Raw genomic sequence first — 23,427 nt, forward strand, 5'->3', positions numbered from 1 at the left:
CCCTCAGTGGAAAAAGTTTGGACCCCCCTTGTTCTAAATATTCATAATGAAGCACCAATGCAACATAAATGTCTATTATTGCATACTATTTTATGCACACACACACTACTAAGGTTTGCTTTGCAGCGCCCCCTGTGTGTGAGACATGCAAACCGCAGTGGCTGTTACCACGGCAACGAGTAAACGCACAAGAGTGAGGTGTATGGACGTTGGAGAAACAAGAGTGTGTTGGATTGATGTCCTCCTGGCCGCCTAAAGGTGAGTGTGTGAGTGTGTGTGTGTGTGCGTGTGCGTTAGTGTATAGGTGTGTGTGTTTATATGAGTCGTATTTTCCACTTGGAAGGTTTGAGTAGGCAAAAAAAAGAATGGCCGTGAAACATGGTCACACAGTGCGTCGTTGTATTGCAATCAAACAGAAGTCTGTTGTGTTTTCGATACAGGTGACGATGCCACGTGCGTCCGATATATCTGCGAGCGGTGCAAGAATGCAGAGCAAACTAAGCGCCTGGACGCCCCTGAACCACCCCTTGTCCAACAGCCGGGTCAGGACAACACACTTTCACTTTGCATGTGCTATACGATCAGTTTTGCACCATTATATTATATATATATATATATATATATATATATATATATATATGTATATGTATATTAGAGATGTCCGATAATGGCTTTTTTGCCGATATCCGATATTGTCCAACTCTTAATTACCGATACCGATATCAACCGATACCGATATATACAGTCGTGGAATTAACACATTATGCCTAATTTGGACAACCAGGTATGGTGAAGATAAGGTCCTTTTTTTTAAAAATTAATAAAATAAAATAAGATAAATAAATTAAAAACATTTTCTTGAATAAAAAAGAAAGTAAAACAATATAAAAACAGTTACATAGAAACTAGTAATTAATGAAAATGAGTAAAACTAACTGTTAAAGGTTAGTACTATTAGTGGACGAGCAGCACGCACAATCATGTGTGTTTACGGACTGCATCCCTTGCAGACTGTATTGATATATATTGATATATAATGTAGGAACCACAATATTAATAACAGAAAGAAACAACCCTTTTGTGTGAATGAGTGTAAATGGGGGAGGGAGGTTTGTTGGTTTGGTGCACAAATTGTAAGTGGATCTTGTGTTTTTTTATGTTGATTTAATAAAAATAAAAAATAAAAAAAATAAATAAAAAATGGATACCGATAATGAAAAAACCGATACCGATAATTTCCGATATTACATTTTAAAGCATTTATCGGCCGATATCGGGAGGCCGATATTATCGGACATCTCTAATATATATATATATATATATATAAAACAAAAATTTAAAGTACCAATGATTGTCACACACACACACTAGGTGTGGTGAAATTTGTCCTCTGCATTTGACCCATCCCCTTGTTCACCCCCTGGGAGGTGAGGGGAGCAGGAATCATTTCTGGTGATTTAACCCCCAATTCCAACTCTTGATGCTGAGTGCCAAGCAGGGAGGTAATGGGTCCCATTTTTATAGTCTTTGGTATGACTCGGCTGGGGTTTGAACTCACAACCTACCGATCTCGGGGCGGACACTCTAACCACTAGGCCACTGAGTAGGTAAAAAAGAGGGTGCACTGTTTCTGGAGGTACTGCCATACCAGGTCGATGCGTGGAGTGGACGGAGCAAGCCCCTATTCCATCTCCCTGTTCCAAAAATCAATTTAAAATATAGTCCCCGGATAGGGGATGTATCAGATATTAAATTGATAAGAACAGATACTATACTAGATCTTAGCCAAAAGGCCGAGAAGCTTTAACTGTTTGGCCACAATACCCAGCAATATGTTTGGAGGAGAAAAGGTGAGGCCTTTAATCCCAGGAACAGCTTGCCTACCGTCAAGCATGGTGGTGGTAGTATTATGCTCTGGGCCTGTTTTGTTGCTAATGGAACTGGTGCTTTACAGAGAGTAAATGGGACCATGAAAAAGGAGGATTACCTCCAAATTCTTTGGTTGGGTCTTGGGCGCAGTTGGGTGTACCAACAGGACAATGACCCCAAACACACGTCAAAAGTGGTAAAGGAATGGCTAAATCAGGCTAGAATGAAGGTTTTCGAATGGCCTTCCCAAAGTCCTGACTTAAACGTGTGGACAATGCTGAAGAAACAAGTCAAAAAAGCAACACATTTAGCTGAACTGCACCAATTTTGTCAAGAGGAGTGGTCAAAAATTCAAGCAGAAGCTTGTGGATGGCTACCAAAAGCGCCTTATTGCAGTGAAACTTGCCAAGGGACATGTAAGCAAATATTAACATTGCTGTATGTATACTTTTGACCCAGCACATTTGCTCACATTTTCAGTAGACCCATAATAAATTCATAAAAGAAGCAAACTTCATGAATGTTTTTTGTGACCAACAAGTATGTGCTCCAATCACTCTATCACAAACAAATAAGAGTTGTAGAAATTACTGGAAACTCAAGACAGCCATGACATTATGTTCTTTACAAGTGTATGTAAACTATTGATCGCGACTGTATACATATATATATATATATATATATATATATATATATATATATATATATATATATATAAATAAAACAACGGTTGGCCACAATACCCAGCTATGTTTGGAGGAGAAAAGGTGAGGCCTTTAATCCAGTGTCACATATTCACATGTTTACTGTTGTGTGTGCAGCTTTTCGAGGAGAGATGTTGGCTGCTGACAAAGTGGGTAAGTTGGACTCTCACCTTTCGCACCGCATCTTCTCCTTCCTCCTCCTCCTCTTCGACGTCTCTGTGCGCTCGGCAGTTCCGCGGCTGGTCTGAGAGCCAGCGGAGGGCGGTGCTCCACGACATCCTCAGCAAATGTTCCAAGGAGCAGCTGGAGTTTGTGGGCTGCTGCGTGAGCAGACAGCTCCCCCTGCAGGCCGCCGACTTCACCTGCATGCTGCCCAGAACCATCTGCCTTTACGTCTTCTCCTTCCTGGACCCTCGCAGCCTCTGTCGCTGTGCTCAGGTTACAATATCAACATCTCCTATTCCTAAATTATTCATCGTTCATCCATTCATCGTAATATGCTGTAAAAATAAGACTTTTTACAGTAAAATTCTGGTGATTGAGCAGACATTTTTTTTACTGTAAAATCTTGATTAAAAAAAAAATTAGGTAAATGGGTTATACTTGTACAGAGCCCCTAAAGGGACATGGGGGAAAAAATAATTGTTATAATTTTTTTTTTATAATTTTTTTTTTTTAGACATGTATCTCGTGCGCACGAGAAACTTTTTTATAAAGTTATAAAAAAAAAATTTTTTTATAATTTTTTATTTTTATTTTTTTTAGAAATGTATCTTGTGCACACGAGAAAAAAAAACCATACGTTTAAAAAAAATTTTTTTAGACATGTATCTCGTGCGCACGAGAAACTTTCTCGTGCGCACTAGAAACTTTTTATAAAGTTATAAAAAAAATTTTTTTTTATAATTTTTAATTTTTTTTTATTTTTTAGAAATGTATCTCGTGCACATGAGAAAAAAAAATTATACATTTTTAAAAAAATGTTTAGACATGTATCTCGTGCGCACTAGAAACTTTTTATAAAGTTATAAAAAAATTTTTTTTTATAATTTTTTATTTTTATTGTTTTTTAAGAAATGTATCTCGTGCGCACGAGAAACTTTTTATAAAGTTATAAAAAAAATTAAAAAAATTATAATTTTGTATTTTTGTTTTTTTAGAAAATGTATCTTGTGCACAAGAGAAAAAAAATTATACATTTAAAAAAAAAATGTTTAGACATGTATCTCGTGCCCACGAGAATTTTTTTATAAAGTTATAAAAAAAATTTTTTTTTACAATTTTCTATATTTATTGTTTTTTTAGAAATGTATCTCATGCACAAGAGAAAAAAAAATTATACATTTTTAAAAAAAAATTTTAGACATGTATCTCGTGCGCACGAGAAACTTTTTATAAAGATATAAAAAAAAATTTTTTTTATAATTTTTTATTTTTGTTTTTTTAGAAAATGTATCTCGTGCACAAGAGAGAAACAATTATACATTTAAAAAAAATTTTTTTAGACATGTATCTCGTGCACACGAGAAACTTTCTCGTGCGCATGAGATACATAATTTTTTTATAATTTTTTATTTTTGTTTTTTTAGAAAATGTATCTCGTGCACAAGAGAAAAAAAATCATACATTTAAAAAAAAAAAATTTAGACATGTTTCTAGTGCGCACGAGAAACTTTCTCGTGCGCACTAGAAACTTTTTATAAAGTTATAAAAAAAATTTTTTTTATAATTTAATTTTATTTTTTTAGAAATGTATCTCGTGCACATAAGGAAAAAAATTATACATTTCTAAAACCTTTTTTTTAGACATGTATCTCGTGCACATGAGAAACTTTCTCTTGCGCATGAGATACATGTCTAAAAAAAAAAAAAAAAAATTAAAATGTTTTTAATTTTTTTTTGTGACTTTATAAAACGTTTCTTGTGCGCACAAGATACATGTCTAAACATTTTTTTTTTTTAAATTAAAAAAATTATAAAAATGTTTTTTCCCCCATGTCCTTTTAGGGGCTCCGTATACTTGTGTAGCTCTTTTCTACCTTCAAGGTACTCAAAGCGCTTTGACTTTATTTCCACATTTACCCATTCACACACACATTCACACACTGTTGGCGGGAGCTGCCATGCAAGGCGCTGACCACCACCCATCAGGAGCAAGGGTGAAGTGTCTTGCCCAAGGACACAACGGACGGGACTAGGTTGGTAGAAGGTGGGGTTTGAACCAGGAACCCTCAGGTTGCTGGCACGGCCACTCTCCCAACCGCGCCACGCCGTCCCCGATATACATATATGTAAAAAATATATAATCAAATGCAGAGACATTCATTAATTGGTTGGTAGATTGTCCGTGCCAGCAACTTGAGGGTTCCAGGTTCGAGTCCTAGTCACTGCCGTTTTTTCCTAGGGCAAGACACTTTACCCACCTGCTCCCAGTGCCACCCACACTGCTTTAAATGTAACTTAGATATTGGGTTTCACTATGTAAAAGTGCTTTGAGTCACTAGAGAAAAGCGCTATATACAAACCCCGTTTCCATATGAGTTGGGAAATTGTGTTAGATGTAAATATAAACGGAATACAATGATTTGCAAATCATTTTCAACCCATATTCAATTGAATGCACTACAAAGACAACATATTTGATGTTCAAACTCATAAACTTTTTTTTTTTTTTTTTGCAAATAATAATTAACTTAGAATTTCATGGCTGCAACACGTGCCAAAGTAGTTAGGAAAGGGCATGTTCACCACTGTGTTACATGGCCTTTCCTTTTAACAACACTCAGTAAACGTTTGGGAACTGAGGAGACACATTTTTTAAGCTTCTCAGGTGGAATTCTTTCCCATTCTTGCTTGATGTACAGCTTAAGTTGTTCAACAGTCCGGGGGTCTCCGTTGTGGTATTTTAGGCTTCATAATGCGCCACACATTTTCAATGGGAGACAGGTCTGGACTACAGGCAGGCCAGTCTAGTACCCGCACTCTTTTACTATGAAGCCACGTTGATGTAACATGTGGCTTGACATTGTCTTGCTGAAATAAGCAGGGGCGTCCATGGTAACGTTGCTTGGATGGCAACATATGTTGTTCCAAAACCTGTATGTACCTTTCAGCATTAATGGTGCCTTCACAGATGTGTAAGTTACCTTATCTTGGGCACTAATACACCCCCATACCATCACACATGCTGGCTTTTCAACTTTGCGCCTATAACAATCCGGATGGTTCTTTTCCTCTTTGGTCCGGAGGACACAACGTCCACAGTTTCCAGAAACAATTTGAAATGTGGACTCGTCAGACCACAGAACACTTTTCCACTTTGTATCAGTCCATCTTAGATGAGCTCGGGCCCAGCGAAGCGGACGGCGTTTCTGGGTGTTGTTGATAAACGGTTTTCGCCCTGCATAGGAGAGTTTTAACTTGCACTTACAGATGTAGCGACCAACTGTAGTTACTGACAGTGGGTTTCTGAAGTGTTCGTGAGCCCCTGTGGTGATATCCTTTACACACTGATGTCGCTTGTTGATGCAGTACAGCCTGAGGGATCAAAGGTCACGGGCTTAGCTGCTTACGTGCAGTGATTTCTCCAGATTCTCTGAACCCTTTGATGATATTACGGACCGTAGATGGTGAAATCCCTAAATTCAGCAATAGCTGGTTGAGAAAGTTTTTTCTTAAACTGTTCAACAATTTGCTCACGCATTTGTTGACAAAGTGGTGACCCTCGCCCCATCCTTGTTTGTGAATGACTGAGCATTTCATGGAATCTACTTTTATACCCAATCATGGCACCCACCTGTTCCAATTTGCCTGTTCACCTGTGGGATGTTCCAAATAAGTGTTTGATGAGCATTCCTCAACTTTATCAGTATTTATTGCCACCTTTCCCAACTTCTTTGTCATGTGTTGCTGGCATCAAATTCTAAAGTTAATGATTTGCAAAAAAAAAAATGTTTATGAGTTTGAACATCAAATAAGTTGTCTTTGTAGCATATTCAACTGAATATGGGTTGAAAATGATTTGCAAATCATTGTATTCCGTTTATATTTACATCTAACACAATTTCCCAACTCATATGGAAACGGGGTTTGTAAATATAATTCACTTCACTTCATTATTTATTCTCTGCTTTGGCTGCTGCGCCCGCGTCCCGATCTCGGATAAGCGGAAGAAGATGATCTAATCCGAGGATGACAAAAAGGACAACATTTTAGAGAATAAAAGCACAATTGCGTTCAATATTGACACACCTGCTGCACAGGTGAGCTGGCGCTGGAGAAGCCTGGCAGAAATGGACCAGGTGTGGATGCCCAAGTGCGTGAGACTGGGCTGGTTCCTCACCTTCTGGCCCTCGCAGTTTGAAGGAGGCGCGTGGAAGAGAAAGTACGTCCAGAAGGTGAAGGACATGCTGATCAACCAGGTGGGAAACCAACACGTCCCTCGTGAGAAGATGCAAGCTCAAATGTGACTTGGACTTGCAGCACACCGAGGTTGCAGCGAGCAGCAGGCAGGAAGTGTCGGATGTTCCTCTGCCAAGCAGGCAGGAAGTGTCAGATGTTCCTCAGCGAAGTGACGAGCAGGACGCCAGAAGAAGGTTTGGCAGCAGATCGAAGAAGGAGAAAGTTCCGCCTTGGAGAGACGCTGACAGATGTCCCAAAGACACCAGACGCTTCAACTACCTGGACAACTTGGACACCATTGGCCCAGCAAATGGACCAATCACAGCAGAGTAAGATTTCTCTCATAATGGAATACATTCTTATTTGTCCTAGAAATTCTACACATGTGAAAACGTTTTTTTGGGGTTTGGAAATGTTTGCAAACCTATGCAAAACTAGAATTTGCAATGACAGTTGGAATGGTGTGTGGATAAACACCTTTTTAAATCTTAGTGGTGATAAAACCTGACATTGTTTGGATGATTGGATGTGATGAAACCTGACATTGTTTGGATGATTGGAAGTGATAAAAACTGACATTGTTTGGATGATTGGATGTGATGAAACCTGACATTGTTTGGATGATTGGATGTGATAAAAACTGACATTGTTTGGATGATTGGATGTGATAAAACCTGACATTGTTTGGATGATTGGATGTGATAAAAACTGACATTGTTTGGATGATTGGATGTGATAAAAACTGACATTGTTTGAATGATTGGATGTGATAAAACCTGAAATTGTTTAAATGATTGGATGACATAAAACCTGACATTGTTTGGATGATTGGCCGTGATAAAAACTGACATTGTTTGGATGATTGGATGAGATAAAAATTGACATTGTTTAAATGATTGGATGAGATAAAACCTGACATTGTTTGGATGATTGGATGTGATAAAACCTGACATTGTTTGGATGATTGGATGTGATAAAACCTGACATTGTTTAAATGATTGGATGAGATAAAACCTGACATTGTTTGGATGATTGGATGTGATAAAACCTGACATTGTTTGGATGATTGGATGTGATAAAACCGGACATTGTTTAAATGATTGGATGTGATAAAAACTGACATTGTTTGGATGATTGGATGTGATAAAACCTGACATTGGTTAAATGATTGGATGTGATAAAACCTGACATTGTTTGGATGATTGGATGTGATAAAACCTGATATTGTTTCGATGATTGGATGAAATAAAATCTGACATTGTTTGGATGATTGGATGTGATAAAAACTGACATTGTTTGGATGTTTGGATGTAATAAAACCTGACAGTTTGGATGAATGGATGTGATAAAACCTGGCATTGTTTGGATGATTGGATGTGATAAAAACTGACAGTTTTTATCACATCCAATCATCCAAACAATTGTTTGGATGATTGGCCGTGATAAAAACTGACATTGTTTAAATGAGATAAAAACTGACATTGTTTGCATGATTGGATGTAATAAAAACTGACATTGTTTGGATGATTGGATGTGATAAAACCTGACAGTTTGGATGATTGAATGTGATAAAAACTGACATTGTTTGGATGATTGGATGTGATAAAACCTGACATTGTTCAAATGATTGGATGTGATAAAACCTGACATTGTTTAAATGATTGGATGAGATAAAACCTGACATTGTTCAAATGATTGGATGTGATAAAACCTGACATTGTTTGGATGATTGGATGTGATAAAATCTGACAGTTTGGATGAATGGATGTGATAAAACCTGGCATTGTTTGGATGATTGGATGTGATAAAAACTGACATTGTTTGGATGATTGGATGTGATAAAACCTGACATTGTTTGGATGATTGGATGTGATAAAACCTGACATTGTTTGGATGATTGGATGTGATAAAACCTGACATTGTTTGGATGATTGGATGTGATAAAACCTGACATTGTTTGGATGATTGGATGTGATAAAAACTGACAGTTTAAATGATTGGATGTGATAAAACCTGACATTGTTTGGATGTGATAAAAACTGACATTGTTTGGATGATTGGATGTGATAAAAACTGACATTGTTTGGATGATTGGATGTGATAAAAACTGACATTGTTTGGATGATTGGATGTGATAAAACCTGACATTGTTTGGATGATTGGATGTGATAAAACCTGACAGTTTGGATGAATGGATGTGATAAAACCTGACAGTTTGGATGAATGGATGTGATAAAAACCTGGCATTGTTTGGATGATTGGATGTGATAAAAACTGACAGTTTGGATGATTGGATGTGATAAAAACTGACATTGTTTGGATGATTGGCCGTGATAAAAACTGACATTGTTTAAATGAGATAAAAACTGACATTGTTTGCATGATTGGATGTAATAAAAACTGACATTGTTTGCATGATTGGATGTGATAAAACCTGACAGTTTGGATGATTGAATGTGATAAAAACTGACATTGTTTGGATGATTGGATGTGATAAAACCTGACATTGTTCAAATGATTGGATGTGATAAAACCTGACATTGTTTAAATGATTGGATGAGATAAAAACCTGACATTGTTTGGATGATTGTATGTGATAAAACCTGACATTGTTTGGATGATTGGATGTGATAAAACCTGACATTGTTTGGATGATTGGATGTGATAAAACCTGACTTTGTTTAAACGATTGTATGTGATAAAAACTGACATTGTTTGGATGATTGGATGTGATAAAAAACCTGACATTGTTTGGATGATTGGATGTGATAAAAACCTGGCATTGTTTGGATGATTGGATGTGATAAAAACTGACATTGTTTGGATGATTGGATGTGATAAAACCTGACATTGTTTGGATGATTGGATGTGATAAAACCTGACATTGTTTGGATGATTGGATGTGATAAAACCTGACATTGTTTGGATGATTGGATGTGATAAAACCTGACATTGTTTGGATGATTGGATGTGATAAAAACTGACAGTTTAAATGATTGGATGTGATAAAACCTGACATTGTTTGGATGTGATAAAAACTGACATTGTTTGGATGATTGGATGTGATAAAAACTGACATTGTTTGGATGATTGGATGTGATAAAAACTGACATTGTTTGGATGATTGGATGTGATAAAACCTGACATTGTTTGGATGATTGGATGTGATAAAACCTGACAGTTTGGATGAATGGATGTGATAAAACCTGACAGTTTGGATGAATGGATGTGATAAAAACCTGGCATTGTTTGGATGATTGGATGTGATAAAAACTGACAGTTTGGATGATTGGATGTGATAAAAACTGACATTGTTTGGATGATTGGCCGTGATAAAAACTGACATTGTTTAAATGAGATAAAAACTGACATTGTTTGCATGATTGGATGTAATAAAAACTGACATTGTTTGCATGATTGGATGTGATAAAACCTGACAGTTTGGATGATTGAATGTGATAAAAACTGACATTGTTTGGATGATTGGATGTGATAAAACCTGACATTGTTCAAATGATTGGATGTGATAAAACCTGACATTGTTTAAATGATTGGATGAGATAAAAACCTGACATTGTTTGGATGATTGTATGTGATAAAACCTGACATTGTTTGGATGATTGGATGTGATAAAACCTGACATTGTTTGGATGATTGGATGTGATAAAACCTGACTTTGTTTAAACGATTGTATGTGATAAAAACTGACATTGTTTGGATGATTGGATGTGATAAAAACCTGACATTGTTTGGATGATTGGATGTGATAAAAACTGACATTATTTGGATGATTGGATGTGATAAAACCTGACATTGTTTGGATGATTGGATGTGATAAAACCTGACATTGTTTGGATGATTGGCCGTGATAAAAACTGACATTGTTTGGATGATTGGATGAGATAAAAACTGACATTGTTTAAATGATTGGATGACATAAAACCTGACATTGTTTGGATGATTGTATGTGATAAAACCTGACATTGTTTGGATGATTGGATGTGATAAAACCTGACATTGTTTGGATGATTGGATGTGATAAAACCTGACATTGTTTGGATGATTGGATGTGATAAAACCTGACATTGTTTGGATGATTGGATGTGATAAAACCTGACATTGTTTGGATGATTGGATGTGATAAAAACTGACATTATTTGGATGATTAGATGTGATAAAACCTGACATTGTTTGGATGATTGGATGTGATAAAACCTGACATTGTTTAAATGATTGGATGTGATAAAACCTGACATTGTTTAAATGATTGGATGTGATTAAAACTGACATTGTTTGGATGATTGGATGTGATAAAAACTGACAGTTTGGATGATTGGATGTGATAAAAACCTGACATTGTTTGGATGATTGGATGTGATAAAACCTGACATTGTTTGGATGATTGGATGTGATAAAACCTGACATTGTTTGGATGATTGGATGTGATAAAACCTGACATTGTTTGGATGATTGGATGTGATAAAACCTGACATTGTTTGGATGATTGGATGTGATAAAACCTGACATTGTTTGGATGATTGGATGTGATAAAACCTGACATTGTTTGGATGATTGGATGTGATAAAACCTGACATTGTTTGGATGATTGGATGTGATAAAAACTGACAGTTTGGATGATTGGATGTGATAAAACCTGACATTGTTTGGATGATTGGATGTGATAAAACCTGACATTGTTTAAATGATTGGATGTGATAAAACCTGACATTGTTTAAATGATTGGATGTGATTAAAACTGACATTGTTTGGATGATTGTATGTGATAAAAACTGACAGTTTGGATGATTGGATGTGATAAAACCTGACATTGTTTGGATGATTGGATGTGATAAAACCTGACATTGTTTGGATGATTGGATGTGATAAAACCTGACATTGTTTAAATGATTGGATGTGATGAAAACTGACATTGTTTGGATGATTGGATGTGATAAAAACTGACATTGTTTAAATGATTGGATGTGATGAAAACTGACATTTTTTGGATGATTAGATGTGATAAAAACTGACATTTCTTAAATGATTGGATGTGATCAAACCGGACATTGTTTGGATGATTGGATGTGATGAAAACTGACATTGTTTGGATGATTGGATGTGATAAAACCTGACATTGTTTGGATGATTGGATGTGATAAAAACTGACATTGTTTGGATGATTGGATGTGATGAACCCCAACATTGTTTGGATGATTGGATGTGATAAAACCTGACATTGTTTGGATGATTGGATGTGATAAAACCTGACATTGTTTAAATGATTGGATGTGATAAAAACTGACATTGTTTGGATGATTGGATGTGATAAAAACTGACATTGTTTAAATGATTGGATGTGATGAAAACTGACATTTTTTGGATGATTGGATGTGATAAAAACTGACATTTTTTAAATGATTGGATGTGATAAAACCGGACATTGTTTGGATGATTGGATGTGATGAAAACTGACATTGTTTGGATGATTGGATGAGATAAAACCTGACATTGTTTGGATGATTGGATGTGATAAAAACTGACATTGTTTGGATGATTGGATGTGATGAACCCCAACATTGTTTGGATGATTGAATGAGATACAAACTGACATTCTTTGGATGATTGGATGTGATAAAACCTGACATTGTTTGGATGATTAAATATGATAAAAAATGACATTGTTTGGATGTGATAAAAACTGACATTGTTTAAATGATTGGATGTGATAAAACCTGACATTGTTTGGATGATTGCATGTGATAAATCCCGACATTGTTTGGATGATTGGATGTGATAAAAACTGACATTGTTTGGATGATTGGATGTGATAAAACCTGACATTGTTTGGATGATTGGATGTGATAAAACCTGACATTATTTGGATGATTGGATGTGATAAAACCTGACATTGTTTGGATGATTGGATGTGATAAAATCTGACATTGTTTGGATGATTGCATGTGATAAATCCCGACATTGTTTGGATGATTGGATGTGATAAAACCTGACATTGTTTGGATGATTGGATGTGATAAAAACTGACATTGTTTGGATGATTGGTTGTCATAAAACCTGACATTGTTTGGATGATTGGATGTGATAAAAACTGACATTGTTTGGATGATTGGATGTGATGAACCCCAACATTGTTTGGATGACTGGATGAGATACAAACTGACATTCTTTGGATGATTGGATGTGATAAAACCTGACATTGTTTGGATGATTAAATATGATAAAAAATGACATTGTTTGGATGATTGGATGTGATAAAAACTGACATTGTTTAAATGATTGGATGTGATAAAACCTGACATTGTTTGGATGATTGGATGTGATAAAACCTGACATTGTTTGGATGATTGGATGTGATAAAACCTGACATTGTTTGGATGATTGGATGTGATAAAACCTGACATTGTTTGGATGATTGGATGTGATAAAATCTGACATTGTTTGGATGATTGGATGTGATAAAACCCGACATTGTTTGGATGATTGGATGTGATAAAAACTGACATTGTTTGGATGATTGGATGTGATAAAACCTGACATTGTTTGGATGATTGGCCGTGATAAAAACTGACATTGTTGGGATGATTGGATGTGATAAAACCTGACATTGTTTGGATGATTGGATGTGATAAAACCTGACATTGTTTGGATGATTGGATGTGATAAAACCTGACATTGTTTGGATGATTGGATGTGATAAAATCTGACATTGTTTGGATGATTGGATGTGATAAAACCCGACATTGTTTGGATGATTGGATGTGATAAAAACTGACATTGTTTGGATGATTGGATGTGATAAAACCTGACATTGTTTGGATGATTGGCCGTGATAAAAACTGACATTGTTGGGATGATTGGATGTGATAAAACCTGACATTGTTTGGATGATTGGATGTGATAAAACCTGTCATTGTTTGGATGATTGGATGTGATAAAACCTGACAGTTTGGATGATTGGATGTGATAAAACCTGACATTGTTTGGATGATTGGATGTGATAAAACCTGACAGTTTGGATGATTGGATGTGATAAAACCTGACATTGTTTGGATGATTGGATGTGTTTCTGCAGGCCAACAAAGAGCAGAGGAAACATTTTCCAGACAAAAACTCAGCAATCAGACGACATGACAAGGAAGATGTTGTCAGACACAAACTACAAACTACGCAAGGTTAAATCTTTGGTAAACTACTTTGACATTAAAACTACTGGTCTATTGTTACAACATTAATACTACTATCTACTGTATATACTGTATATCCATACACAAACACATACATACATATACACATATAAATACATATATACATGATTATACACATATATACATACATATATACATGATTATACACACACATATATATATATATATATATATATATATATATATATACACATGATTATACACATATATATACATACACACACATATACAGTATATGAATATACTGTATGTTTACACGTTATTTTATTTACACGTTACTTTGTTTACGTGTTACTGTATGTTTACGTGTTTCTACTGTATGCGTACGTGTTACTGTATGTCTACATTTTACTGTATGTTTACGTGTTACGGTATGTCTACATGTTACTGTATGTTTACGTGTTACTGTATGTTTACTTGTTACGGTATGTCTACGTGTTACTGTATGTTTACTTGTTACGGTATGTCTACGTGTTACTGTATGTTTACATGTTGCTGTATGTTTACATGTTACTGTTTTACATGTTACTTTGCTTACGTGTTACTGTAAGTCTATCTGTTACTGTATGTTTATGTGTTACTACTGTATGTCTACGCGTAACTGTATTTCTACCTGTTAATGTATATTTAACTGTTTATATATGCCTATATGCTACTGTATGTTTACACGTTACAGTATGTTTGTGTTACTTTTAGGTGCTACTGTATGTTTGTTACTGTATGTTTACATGTTAGTGTATGTCTACATGTTACTGTATGTTCACATGTTACTGTATGTTCACGTTACTGTATGTTTACGTGTTAGTGTATGTCTACGTGTTACTGTATGTTCACATGTTACTGTATGTTTGTGTTACTACTGTAGGTCTACGTGTTACTGTATGTTTACACGTTACTTTGTTTACATGTTACTGTAGGTTTACGTGTTACTACTGTATGTCTACGTGCTACTGTATGTTTACGTGTTACTGCATGTCTACACGTTACAGTATGTTCACGTGTTACTTTTACATGTTACTGTATGTTTACACCTTACAGTATGTTCACGTGTTACTTTTACATGTTACTGTATGTTTACACCTTACAGTATGTTCACTTGTTACTTTTACATGTTACTGTATGTTTACACCTTACAGTATGTTCACGTGTTACTTTTACATGTTACTGTATGTTTACACCTTACAGTATGTTCACGTGTTACTTGTACATGTTACTGTATGTTTACCTGTTACAGTATGTTCACGTGTTACTTTTACATGTTACTGTATGTTTACATGTTACTGTATATTTACACCTTACAGTATGTTCACGTGTTACTTTTACATGGTACTGTATGTTTACATGTAACTGTATGTTTACACGTTACAGTATGTTCACGTGTTACTACTACATGGTACTGTATGTTTACCTGTTACAGTATGTTTACACGTTACAGTATGTTCAAGTGTTACTTTTACATGTTACTGTATGTCCACAAGCTACTACTGTATGTCGATGTGTTTGACAAACTTCCCTCTTTAGTTGAGTGTTAAATTAATATGTAGACTTTTCATATTATTTCCATGGGAATGTTTCTCGTATATGAGATATTACCTTCTCTTTAGATGCTCCTCACTTCAAACGGCGAACAAGACCGTCCTCCTCAGCCCCGCTGGGCGTCTCCCAGTCCGAGTGTGCCGGTTACCAAGGAGACGGCGGAGAAGTTGCTGAGGCTAAGTCAGTGGAATGCTGGGAGACGTCCGGGCCCTGCGAGGACGCCGATACCCAGCATGAGTGTGGAGGCGCTTAAAGCCTCCCAGCGTTCAAACAGGAGCCTTCCCAGTAAGTCCTGAGCGAGCAGCTACGCGACAGCTAAGCACACACGACATAGGTAAAAAACAACAACAATAAAAGGTGACATTTGTCAATATAAACATATATCAAATAATATAGTTTCATATTCCTTACACATACAAAGTCTCCAAGGCAGTATTAGAAAGCATCCAGTAACAAACGTGTTTGCATCATTCAACTTACTGTGTCATGAGCATATCTATAACTATTTTGACCACTAGGTGTCACAAAAAATAAAATAAAATAAAAATACCACCCCACTTCAACTTAAAGACAGCATAAGTCTATGCCAGACGGTTAATAATAAATAGGTTAGTGTTTATCATAGCTGCCATTATTCTGTTTGACTCATTGCACTTGATCACACCTTTTTTAACATTCACTACTAAAAAATACATGTATCAGTCTTGCTTGTTGATATTGGTATCGGCCAAAATTCAAGCCTCCAACATTGTATCAGAAGTGAAGAAGTTGTATCGGGACACACCTCTTCTACCTATTTACAGTACATGCGAAAAGTATTCACAGCACTTCACTGTTTCCACACTTTGTTACAGCCTTATTCCAAAATGGAATACATGCATTTTTGTCCTTGAAATTCTACACACAATACCCCATAATGACAATATGAAAAAGTTGTTTTGAAAAAGTATAAATATATATAAATTTGAAATTGCAATTCCAAATTTGCAATTTTTGTTTTGTTTTTGCAAATTTTATAAAAAAATCTAAAGTAAGAAATTACATTTACGTAAGTATTCACAAGGCTGTAATTGCTGCCAAAGGTGCATCAACAAAGTATTGAGCAAAGACTCTCAATAGTTATGCACATGTCATTTTTGAATTTTTTATTTTTAATACATTAGCAAACAATGTTTAACAATTTTTTTTTTGTTAAGATGGGGTGCTGAGTGAACATTTATGAGAAATAAACTTTTTTGATTTTAGCAAATGGCTGCAATGAAACAGTGAAAAATGTAAAGGGATATGAATACTTTTCGTACCCACTGTGTATATATATGTATATATATATATATATACACACCGTATTTTCCTCACTATAAGGCGCACCTAAAAACCTCCAATTTTCTCAAAAGCTGACAGTGCGCCTTATAATCCGGTGCGCCTTATATATGGACCAATATTGAACCACATGTCTCGCAACCCCAGCCTCTACTGTAGCGTCTATACTATGCGCCTTATATATGAACACAGTTTTAAAATAGGCCTTTCATAGAAGGTGCGCCTTATAATCCGGTGCGCCTTATAGTGCGGAAAATACGGTATATATATATATATATATATATATATATATATATATATATATGTGTGTGTGCGTATATATACTGTGTATACATATATATTGTGTGTATGTATATATATATATATATATATACATACACACACACATACATGTATATATATACAAACATACATACTGTATATATGTATATATACACATACATATATATGTACATACATATACCTGTATATATATATATATATATATATATATATACACATGTATATAAATATACATATATACACAAATATACACATTTATATATACATACACACATACAGGTATATGTACATACATATATGTATATATACATACATATATGTATATGCACACATATATATAAATAAACATATACACACTCCTATTGATACACAAACATACACATATATGTATATACATATACAAAAAAAGTGTATACATATACATACACATTTATACATATATACACACGTATACTTATACACAGTTATACATACAGTCGTGGTCAAAAGTTTACATACACTTGTAAAGAACATAATGTCATGGCATCATCATTATTTCATCAACACACTCCTAATACGAACTGTGCGTCATGTCCAAGGTGCACCGCTGTTTGAATTCCAGCCTCGGACTTGGTCTGGAACGCTCCAACAACACGCAGACTGACCAACACCGCCCCCTGCAGGGGCACTACGGAATGACAGCTGCACGTTCAAGCCAACCATTTGATCCAAGGGGAAAAAGCTGCTGGAATCAATACAGTTTTTGGGGCTGGAATAAAATAAGGCAGTTGTTTTCCAATCAACTACAGCATGTTAGAAATGTACCACTTTTATTACCCAATAGCACCCTTTCATCAAACATCTTGCATTCTTCACACGGAAATGAAATATACATCTTTGCATAGTAAAAGCCATCCCAAATATGTTCATACTATTGTGTGAGGACTGGAGTGTTTAAGTGACAATACTTCAATCAGATGTTAGCTGCTTATTTCAAAAGCAGGCCATTGTCCACTTGCAGTGGCAGCATACTCAAATGACCACAGAATATGGCAGTAATATTCCATGTGTGAAAGGGGAACTGCACTTGTTTGCCTATCCTTCACGTTTATTATGGGAGACATGACGACGGCTGTATTTTTAAAAATGCATTCCAACTCGTAAATAAACGTAAATATAAGTCCGTTTACAGCGGAGTCAATTTGATTGATTGATTGAAACCTTTATTAGTAGATTGCACAGTACAGTACATATTCCGTACAATTGACCACTAAATGGTAACACCCAAATAAGTTTTTCTACTTGTTTAAGTCGGGGTCCAAGTAAATCAATTCATGGTAAAATAAAAACGTGGTTCAATAAAACTCAATACATAACCATCCGAAAAGTGCCAACAATACTCCATATGACTTGAATATTATGCAAGTATCAGCGATATTGTTATCATATAGTCCGGACTATAGAGCGCACCGGTATACAAGTAAACTTTAGAATATTTTTTTCCCCTACATATGCATACTTACACTCATGCACATAATCACGTTTCATCAAACATATATAAACATTGTTGCCCTAGGGTAAACTGGGTATAACACATGGCACACGGACAAAGCTTAACCTATTGTTACTATAACAATCTACAAGGTTAATGTAGGTTGCTTCTTTTTCTCCCCCTCCATTTTTCTGCATTCTTTCGTATCTCAAGTTATCATTACGTATATGTATTGTTGCATTTGAACAACTGTATTGTTGATAATAACGGTAAAGTATTGGTATTGTTCATTATCAATAGCGCTATTTCTATTGGTATTTGAATTGCTCCATTTGTAGTGTAATAATGCTCATTGTCATTTCTGTATTAGTTTTTATTTTCGCTAACTGCCTATTTGCTATTACTTTTACCATCATATTTGTACATGTTGTATTTGCTGATGTTGCTCTATTGTTGTTGTTGTTGTTTGCTGTTGTTGTTTTTGTCTCTCTGTCTTATCCCCCTCTTGTCCCCACAATTTCCCCCTCTGTCTTCCTTTTTTCCTCTTTCTATCCCCTCCTGCTCCGGCCCGGCTGCACTAAATGATAATATAAATACATTTAATAAAGTTAAATACAAATAAGGCAACAAGAGAAGTATCCTACACTTCTCTTTTGTAAAGTAAATCTGAACAGCCGACATGGGCATCTACATCAACTATATGATTTGCCTGAGAAGCTGGACAGGACAAGAAAAAAATAAAAAATAAAATAAAATAAAATAATATATATATACATACATATATATATTTTCCCCCATATATTAGCTGCACCGGACTATAAGTAGCAGATGTATACTGTACGTTGTGAAATGAGTTGTTTACACAGAAATATTTTATAAATATAATAAAACGGTGTCTGAAACACGGCAGTAAAACGGCTGATCAAACAAAACAGAAGTCATCGTCGTGGACCCACGAGCTGGCTCTCCAATCAGCTAAACAGACTCAATAACTCCACGGTGGCATTTTGGTGAATTTACTGAGGAATTTATAAAACTGAAACAACACAAAAAGAATGCCGTTGTAAGTTAATAATACTAAGACACTCGCAAACCTGTTAGCATATTAGCTGTGTTAACGACGCCATCTTTATCACAGAACGATAGCGCGTACAAATATGCATGAAAACACTCCTACAGACATCACACGTGGGACGCTTTAATAAGTAAGAATTGTTTTAGTTGTATTGTAAAACTTAAAAACGTTGCTTAGAGCTATGAATGAAGAATCCATACGAGTAGGAACACGATTGACAGCTGGAAGACTAACACTTTGGTTGAAAAAACAAAAAACAAAACGTTACCCGTAAATAGAAGGACATCTGCAGTGAGCAAACTTATCCATAAGATGGCGCCGTACCGACTCATTGGCCTAGTGGTTAGAGTGTCCGCCCTGAGATCGGTACCGTATTTTTCGGACTATAAGTTGCAGTTTTTTTCATAGTTTGGCCGGGGGTGCGACTTATACTCAGGAGCGACTTATGTGTGAAAAATGCGACTTATACTCCAGTGTGACTTATATATGTTTTTTTCCTTCTTTATTATGTATTTTCGGCCGGTGCGACTTATACTACGAAAAATACGGTAGGCTGTGAGTTCAAAACCCCAGCCGAGTCATACCAAAGACTAAAAAAAATGGGAGCCATTACCTCCCTGCTTGGCACTCAGCATCAAGGGTTGAAATTGTGGGTTAAATCACCAAAAATGATTCCCGGGCGCGGCACCGCTGCTGCCCACTGCTCCCCTCACCTCCCAGGGGGTGAACAAGGGGATGGGTCAAATGCAGAGGATACATTTCACCACACCTAGTGTGTGTGTGACACTCATTGGTACTTTAACTTAACTTAACGTAGCACAAACAATAAAACACTTTTTAGGGTGTATTAGCTTGTTTTTTTGTAACTGTTTTTATTTTGGCTGTTATCTGAGAGAGAAAACACAAATTCGCCGCACCGTCTTTTTCTTCAAAGTTTAAGAAAAAAGTAGCGGCTTATAGTCCGGATTTACGGTATAAGCGCTAACGCAGACAGACTATTTCTAGCAACGCCAATGTTGACATGATCGACTGATCAGCTGCTTCCTCGTTCTCTTGCTCGTCAAACTTCACTGTAGATCATAAACCATACCCCTCACTTGGATAGTAGAAGGACCAGGACGTATTCCGACAAGTTGGTACACTTTGACAGCCAGTTTAGACCCGGCGATGGCGAGAATGACCCTCTTTTCTTGGCGAGGATTACGAGTCATTCTTCATCTAAACGAGAATATAACAAGATTCCGTCAGTCGGCATCCTAATGACAGCAGACCTTGTACAGTAAGTGATGTTTTATTATGGAGTCTGCAGTGAGTAATAATCAATGATGTTGGAAAAAAAGCAAACTTCATGATACGTTTTTGAAATGCTTGAAAATGATAAAAATACGTAAATATTTCATGTTATTATGAATGTTACTACATTACATATATACTTACATCCTGTATATAAAACCTTAATAGAGGTGATTGGATGTTTTTTTAAGGGCTTTATAGGCAAAATAGAGCGACTACCATGGGCTCCATTGCAAGCAGACTTTTGATCGCATTTACCGTATTTTTCGGACTATAAGTCGCAGTTTTTTTCATAGTTTGGCCAGGGGTGCGACTTACACTCAGGAGCGACTTACTGTATGTGTGAAATTATTAACCCATTAACGTAAAATATCAAATAATATTATTTAGCTCATTCACGTAAGAGACTAGACGTATAAGATTTCATGGGATTTAGCGATTAGGAGTGACAGCATGTTCGTATAGCATGTTCTATATGTTATAATTATTTGAATGACTCTTACCATAATATGTTACGTTAACATACCAGGCACGTTCTCAGTTGGTTATTTATGCCTCATATAACGTACACTTATTCAGCCTGTTGTTCACTATTCTTTATTTATTTTAAATTGCCTTTCAAATGTCTATTCTTGGTGTTGGCTTTTATCAAATAAATTTCCCCTAAAAATGCGACTTATACTCCAGTTCGACTTATATATATATATATATGTTTTTTTTCCTTCTTTATTATGCATTTTCGGCCGGTGCGACTTATACTCCGGAGCGACTTATACTTCGAAAAATACGATATTTAATATTTAGAACGCATATAAAAAATAAAACCATCTGTGTTCTTGTCTCTCATAATGATTGTAAACAATAGGCAAAATTGCAAAATAAGTGCAGTTCCCCTTCAAAAAGTACAGTAGCTCCAAATGTGCGTTTTAAGGCAATACAATGACACCAAGCATAAAAAAAAAATATCTAGGTAATAATTTAAACAAGGCAATTTTTCTCATTTTAAAACTGGCAAGAAATTAATATATTAACAAGGAGGAAATAAGAACAGTAGTACAAATATTTTTATGGGGTTTTGGTGTGATTGTAAAGATTCAATTCCCAGTGGCAGGACAAGAAGACAAACGTTCAGCCCTTGAAGCTGGCTCTGCCTTCATATGAGATCTGATCCAGGCTGAAACCAACCGTGTCCTCGGTTCCGCCGCATGAAGACCACCATGTCTTTGAAAGAATGTCAACATAAGGGTCTTATCTGAGGCCAGCGCTGGGGTCCTCACTGCAGCATGGACCTGATGGTCCTCGGAGTGGACTCTTGGTTCAGGTGTTTGGTGGTGAATCTGGAGGGAACATGGAGATGGTTCGGATGTTGCTTTAACTTCAGGACTCGCACAAAGTCAACATTGAAGAATGCTCAGTTAAAATATGACTTTTTTTTTTAAAATCTTCATCCCACAAACCTCCATCTTAAAAAAAGGACAAAAGTCTTTCATCAAAAGTACAAATTTGTGGCTTTCTCGTAAAATAATACGGCGGACGACATAAATGATGTGGCTTTCTCGTAAAATAATACGGCGCACCACAAATTATGCAGCCTCCTCGTAAAATAATGTGGTGGACCATATGAATGATGTGGCTTACTTGTAAAATAATGTGGCTTACTCGTAAAATAATGTGGCTTACTCGTAAAATAATGTGGCTTACTCGTAAAATAATGTAGCGGACCACATGAATGATGTGGTGGACCACATGAATGATGTGGCCGACCACAATAATGATGTGGCCTACTCGTAAAATAATATGGCGGACCGCCTAAATGATGTGGCCTATTCGTAAAATAACTTGGTGGACCATATGAATGATGTGGCCTACTCGTAAAATAATTGTGGCGGAACACATAAACGTGGACTACTCATAAAATAATGTTGCGAACCACATGAATGATGTGGCCGACCACGTTAATGATGTGGCCTACTTGTAAAATAATGTGGCCGACCACAATAATGATGTGGCCTATTCGTAAAATTACGTGGTGGACCATAATGAATGATGTGGCCTACTCGTAAAATAATGTGGCGGACCACATAAATGAAGTGGCGGACCACATAAATGATGTGGCCTACTCATAAAATAATGTGGCTTACTCGTAACATAATGTGGCTTACTCGTAATATAATGTAGCGGACCACATGAATGATGTGGCCGACCACAATAATGATGTTGCCTACTCGTAAAATAATATGGCGTACCGCCTAA

The 23,427-nt window shown here is 36.0% G+C and overlaps 2 protein-coding genes and 1 non-coding gene across 10 annotated transcripts in view; 1 reads left to right on the forward strand and 2 right to left on the reverse strand.

The window, feature by feature from the left end:
- The first annotated feature begins 178 nt into the window (after positions 1-178).
- fbxo16 (F-box protein 16) lies at positions 179-19,442 on the forward strand. Of its 3 annotated transcripts, XM_061987399.2 has the most exons (9): positions 179-258; positions 441-542; positions 2,691-2,726; positions 2,805-3,011; positions 6,836-6,994; positions 7,056-7,303; positions 14,065-14,176; positions 15,802-16,018; positions 17,914-19,428. In XM_061987399.2, exons 2-9 carry the CDS (start codon positions 447-449, stop codon positions 17,976-17,978), a joined length of 1,140 nt encoding a protein of 379 aa, XP_061843383.2. In that variant the 5' UTR covers positions 179-258; positions 441-446; the 3' UTR covers positions 17,979-19,428. The 3 variants fall into 3 exon arrangements, with proteins under 3 accessions (XP_061843383.2, XP_061843382.2, XP_061843381.2); XM_061987398.2 differs by having other exon boundaries at positions 2,691-3,011; positions 14,065-14,164; positions 17,914-19,442; XM_061987397.2 differs by having other exon boundaries at positions 2,691-3,011; positions 17,914-19,434.
- On the reverse strand, positions 1,615-1,805 carry LOC133624101 (U2 spliceosomal RNA). The gene has a single exon (XR_009817969.2). It is a non-coding gene; the product is annotated as a U2 spliceosomal RNA (small nuclear RNA).
- Positions 19,443-21,557: 2,115 nt separating the features above from the next.
- fam49a (family with sequence similarity 49 member A) overlaps positions 21,558-23,427 on the reverse strand; it is a 73,246-nt gene continuing 71,376 nt past the window's right edge. For 2 of the 6 annotated variants that reach the window (XM_061987393.2, XM_061987396.2), the window contains one exon: positions 21,558-22,511. In XM_061987393.2, the coding sequence (XP_061843377.2) occupies positions 22,448-22,511 (64 nt within the window). In that variant the 3' untranslated portion in view covers positions 21,558-22,447. The remainder of the gene's footprint in view (positions 22,512-23,427) is intronic. The other 4 variants (XM_072916253.1, XM_061987394.2, XM_061987392.2 and 1 more) reach the window with 2 other exon arrangements.

The sequence above is a fragment of the Nerophis lumbriciformis genome, linkage group LG26, assembly GCF_033978685.3.
Source record: "Nerophis lumbriciformis linkage group LG26, RoL_Nlum_v2.1, whole genome shotgun sequence".
Classification (NCBI taxonomy): domain Eukaryota; kingdom Metazoa; phylum Chordata; class Actinopteri; order Syngnathiformes; family Syngnathidae; genus Nerophis; species Nerophis lumbriciformis.